The sequence below is a fragment of the Carassius gibelio genome, chromosome B23 (genome assembly GCF_023724105.1).
Source record: "Carassius gibelio isolate Cgi1373 ecotype wild population from Czech Republic chromosome B23, carGib1.2-hapl.c, whole genome shotgun sequence".
NCBI classification, from domain to species: Eukaryota; Metazoa; Chordata; class Actinopteri; order Cypriniformes; family Cyprinidae; genus Carassius; species Carassius gibelio.
The window spans coordinates 25247241-25252899 of record NC_068418.1 but is presented as its reverse complement, the minus strand read 5'-3'; the positions used below and the strand labels follow the sequence as shown (position 1 = coordinate 25252899).

The 5659-nt window shown below is 44.4% G+C and overlaps 1 protein-coding gene across 1 annotated transcript; it reads left to right on the top strand.

Annotated features, from left to right (window-relative positions):
• The first annotated feature begins 902 nt into the window (after positions 1-902).
• Positions 903-4176, top strand: LOC128011686 (uncharacterized). Its single transcript, XM_052594363.1, has one exon. It carries the CDS (start codon positions 904-906, stop codon positions 4174-4176), a length of 3273 nt encoding a protein of 1090 aa, XP_052450323.1. The 5' UTR covers position 903.
• The last annotated feature ends 1483 nt before the right edge of the window (positions 4177-5659 follow it).

Below are 5659 nucleotides of genomic sequence, written 5' to 3'. Positions count from 1 at the left end.
AGTAAGAATTGCGACAGGCGCATCATTTGCAACAAGTGCAACCGAACGCACCCCAGTGTTTTGCACATAGGAGAGAAGGAAAGGTTTATTCAAAAGGTTCAGAAAGATGGTGAGCAGAAAGTTACTGAGCAGTCAAATACTTCTGACAGCTATACAGCATCCTCTGCTTGTTGTCTTACAGGGGTTGGCCACTGCAATGGAATTCTTCCCATTTTGCCTGTTAAGGTAAAGTGCTTAAAGGGAAACAAGGTTATTGAAACCTATGCTTTTCTGGACCCAGGGAGTACAGGAACTTTCTGCACCAGGAAGCTCATTGACAAGTTAAACATGGAAGGACGCAAATGCAAGATTCATATTCGCACCTTGGGCCATAATAACGCAGTAGAAAGTTCCATTGTTGATGGCTTGGAAATTTCTGGATTTTTTGGTGAGTGCTTCTATCCACTTCCCAAAGTGTGTACCCAGAAAGAGATGCCTGTCTCCACAGCAAACATAATCAGTGAAAGGGAGCTGAGAAAATGGCCTTATTTAGAGGATGTAAAAATTCCCCATATAAATGCTGATGTTGACCTGTTAATTGGCACAAACGCCTCCAAGTTGATGGAGCCTTGGGAGGTGATTAACAGTTGTGAAGGGGAAGGACCCTACGCGATCAGAACCCTATTGGGATGGGTGATAAATGGTCCGTTACGGGGATGTAGCGACTGTGTAAGTGACCACCCTTCAGTTTGTGCCAACAGAATTGCCATTGACAGAATCGAAGAACTGTTAACTAACCAGTACATCTATGATTTCAATGAGCAAGCTTCTGCAGAACAGGAAGAAATGTCAAGGGAAGAAAAGAAGTTTGTGAAGATAATGGAAAGCTCTGCTCAACTTCAAAACGGACACTACACATTTCAAATGCCTTTCAAAGGGAAAGATGTTTCGATGCCAAACAACCTTGGTGTTGCCATGCAACGTGTTCGTGGTCTAAAAAGAAGACTTCAGAAAGACGCAGGCTTTCATGAAGAGTACAACAACTTTCTTGCTGATGTCATTAGCAATGGCTATGCTGAAGAAGTGCCGAAGCATCAGTTGGAAACGCCAACAGGGAAGGTGTGGTATATCCCGCACCACGGCGTGTACCATCCACGGAAAGGAAAGTTACGAGTGGTGTTTGACTGTGGAGCAGAGTACAAAGGGATCTCGCTCAACAGTCAGCTCTTGCAAGGACCAAACCTCACCAGCTCATTGGTTGGAGTTCTTATGAGGTTTAGACAGGAACAGGTGGCCATAATGGCGGATATAAAAGCTATGTTCCACCAGGTTAAGGTGGCAGAGAAACACAGGGACTACTTAAGATTTTTATGGTGGCCACAAGGTAACCTGGAGCAAGGTCTTGTAGAGCATCGCATGACTGTCCATTTATTTGGAGCTGTTTCATCACCCAGTGTTGCCTGCCTTGCTCTTAGAAAAACTGCTGAAGACAATCAGGTCAACTTTCCAACAGAAGTGATTGAAACGGTCAACCGAAACTTCTATATGGATGATTTACTGAAGAGTTTACCCTCTGAAGAAGATGCAGTCACCATGGTTAAAAACCTTATAACCATTTGCGGCAGAGGAGGGTTTACCCTCACTCAATGGATTAGTAATAGTCGAAAAGTACTGCAAAGCCTTCCAGCGGATCTCAAGTCCAAGAACCTGTATGAGCTTGATCTGGACAGGGATAAGCTGCCGTTGGACAGAGCTTTGGGTTTGCAGTGGTGTATCGAGACGGATACTTTCAAATTCAAGCTGAAAGTCAAGGAGAAGCCGGCAACAAAACGAGGCATGTTATCCATCATCAGTTCTGTCTATGATCCATTGGGGTTCCTCGCACCCGTAGTACTCCCTGCCAAGCTGTTGTTGCAGGGGTTATGCAGGACGAAGTGTGATTGGGATGATCCAATACCTCCAGCTTTTCAGCAGAAGTGGAACAAATGGCTGATAGATCTTGAAAAGGTGGCATATTTCAAAGTCCACAGATGTGTGAAGCCTGCAGGATTTGGGAGGACTATCAGTGCCCAATTGCATCACTTCGCCGATGCGAGCGAGAACGGCTATGGTACGGCTACTTATCTGAGGTTGCAGAACATGGATGAGAGGGTTCATGTTACTTTCTTATTTGGTAAAGCCCGAGTGGCCCCCCTAAAGACTGTCACCATTCCCCGTTTAGAGCTCACCGCTGCCGTTGTTGCAGTACGAGTGGACAAGATGCTTCAATCGGAGCTCCAGTTTCCACTTAAGAAGACTTGCTTTTGGACTGATAGCACATCAGTTCTTAAGTATATAAAGAATGAGAACCGAAGATTTCAAACCTTTGTGGCAAACAGGGTAACCACCATCAGGGAAAACTCGGAAATTGAGCAGTGGAGATACGTTCCAACATCCCTGAACCCTGCTGACGATGCTTCACGTGGATTGAAGGCAGAAAATCTTGTAAAGCAAAGATGGATAGAAGGCCCGGAATTCTTATGGGAACCAGAAGAAAAGTGGCCAACATTTCCTGGGGATACAAGTATCACTGCTGATGATCCAGAAGTAAAGAGATGTCTGACGGTCAATGCGATACTTGTTGACACCAACGCCACATCTCAACTGATGACCCATTTCTCTGATTGGCAAAGATTGAAAGTTGCAGTTGTGTGGCTCATTAAGCTGAAAGGAACTCTGCTCAAATTGAAAGAAAAAAGAAAAGAGTTGGAGCAAGCAAACACCAGTGCTATTGGAGCAGCAAGGTTGGATGTACAAAAGGAGATGCAAGCTTTCTCAACATCGCTTGGGAATCAGAAGGTGTCTCTGGAAGATCTCTTGGAGGCTGAGACCTCCATAATCGCTTTTTGCCAGCAAGAGAGATTCCCTACGGAATTTGCTGCACTAACCTCTGGCAACGCACAAGTGCCAAGAAGTAGCAGCATCCTCAAATTGGATCCGGTTCTAGAAGGAGGAGTTCTACGAGTTGGGGGACGGCTGAAAAGGGCAGCAATCCCTGAGGACATTAAACACCCCCTCATCTTGTCAAAGGACCAACATATCTCCGATCTTATCCTTCGTCATGTCCATTTTCGGCTTGGACATGCAGGTAGAAATCATTTGCTTTCCGCTACAAGGAGAAAATACTGGATCACAAGTGGACCTACTGCAGTAAGGAAGATCATATCAAGATGCCTCATTTGTAAGCGCCATGGTGGAAAAACTGGTGAGCAAAAAATGGCAGACTTGCCAGAAGAGAGAGTGGTTCCTGATTTACCGCCATTTACTAATGTTGGTGTAGATTACTTTGGGCCAGTTGATGTTAAAAGAGGGCGTAGCATCGTGAAAAGATATGGAGCAGTATTCACTTGCATGGCGAGCAGGGCTGTGCACCTGGAAGTGGCCTATTCTCTTGACACCGACTCATGCATCAATGCTTTGCGACGGTTCATCTGTCGAAGAGGACAAGTCTCGCATTTGAGATCTGACAATGGCACCAACTTTGTGGGTGCAGAAAGGGAGTTGCGAGAAGCCTTGGCCTCTTTGAATCATGACCGAATCGATAGAGCCTTGTCTAGGAAGGGAATCAAGTGGAGCTTTAACCCTCCAGCTGGATCACATCACGGTGGCGCATGGGAGCGTATGATACGGATGATCAGGAAAATCTTGTGCTCTGTGCTCCGTCAGCAAACCTTGGATGACGAAGGGTTCCATACCGTGCTCTGTGAAACTGAAGCTATGCTCAACGATCGCCCCATCACAGGACTGTCAGATGATCCCAACGATCTTGAAGCCTTGACGCCAAATCATCTGCTCCTCCTTAAAGGAAAACCAGTTTTCCCACCAGGACTGTTCGACAAAAGGGATGTTTACGCAAGAAGAAGGTGGAAACAAACCCAGTACATCTCTGATCTCTTTTGGAAGAGGTGGATCCGCGAGTACTTACCGCTTTTACAGGAGCGTCAAAAATGGAACCAGGAGAAGAGGAATTTTGTACCTGGAGACCTGGTCATGGTTGCAGACTCCACTGCACCACGTGGGTCATGGATGCTAGGAAGAGTCTTGGAAACTTTGCCTGATAAGAGAGGTCTGGTACGTGTGGTTCGTTTGAAGACCAGGACAAACATAATTGAACGACCCATAACTAAGATATGCTTGCTTAATGAAGCTAAAGAGTAATTGGTTCCCATTCATATAAGCTATATTTTTGGTTTTTATGGCTCTTTTGAATTTGGTGTAATTGCTCTGGCAGATGCAATTAGGGGCTGGAGTGTATGAGCCATATTCATTTGGTATTGTATGTAGTTTTATTCCTGTGCCACTAGTGGGCTGGATGTGTTTGTGGCCCAGCTGATCTTAGGTCAGCCAGGTATGTCATTTAACCCAGAGGAAACGCAGACACAGGTGTTGCTGATTTGGGAAGCAAACAGTTTTCGACTGTGCTTTTGTGTCTTGCCTTGATAGGAAAGAAGACGGTTTGTTGTTTTGGTTATGTATTATGAGTCAAGATATTGCCGCTGTATGGTATACGGAGGAAAATAAATCTGCTAGATAATAGTAACAAACTGAATTCTCCGTTTGTATCGTGTGAGGACGCAAGGGCACACGTCTAAACTTAATCCGTTTTATTAGCAACCAGTAACGTTACTAGACTTCGTTTAGGACTTAGTCAGTACAGTCTGCATGTACACTGGTCGTCACGTGACACCTCTCAAAGCGGCCTGTTGTAGTTATTTATGTGACCAGCAGAGGGAGGCTTTGTATAGCGAATGGTTTATGCTTTATGTTACAGTATTGTTCAAAATAATAGCAGTACAATGTGACTAACCAGAATAATCAAGGTTTTTAGTATATTTTGTATTGCTACGTGGCAAACAAGTTACCAGTAGGTTCAGTAGATTGTCAGAAAACAAACAAGACCCAGCATTCATGATATGCACGCTCTTAAGGCTGTGCAATTGGGCAATTAGTTGAAAGGGGTGTGTTCAAAAAAATAGCAGTGTCTACCTTTGACTGTACAAACATTTTTTTTTTCTGGGATTTAGCAATCCTGTGAATCACTAAACTAATATTTAGTTGTATGACCACAGTTTTTTAAAACTGCTTGACATCTGTGTGGCATGGAGTCAACCAACTTGTAGCACCTCTCAGCTGTTATTCCACTCCATGATTCTTTAACAACATTCCACAATTCATTCACATTTCTTGGTTTTGCTTCAGAAACAGCATTTTTGATATCACCCCGCAAGTTCTCAATTGGATTAAGGTCTGGAGATTGGGCTGGCCACTCCATAACATTAATTTTGTTGGTTTGGAACCAAGACTTTGCCCGTTTACTAGTGTGTTTTGGGTCATTGTCTTGTTGAAACAACCATTTCAAGGGCATGTCCTCTTCAGCATAGGGCAACATGACCTCTTCAAGTATTTTAACATATGCAAACTGATCCATGATCCCTGGTATGCGATAAATAGGCCCAACACCATAGTAGGAGAAACATGCCCATATCATGATGCTTGCACCTCCATGCTTCACTGTCTTCACTGTGTACTGTGGCTTGAATTCAGAGTTTGGGGGTCGTCTCACAAACTGCCTGTGGCCCTTGGACCCAAAAAGAACAATTTTACTCTCATCAGTCCACAAAATGTTCCTCCATTTCTCTTT

Excerpts from the sequence above, each read along its gene's own strand:
- LOC128011686 (XM_052594363.1), top strand. The coding sequence starts at position 904 with ATGCCTTTCAAAGGGAAAGATGTTTCGATGCCAAACAACCTTGGTGTT.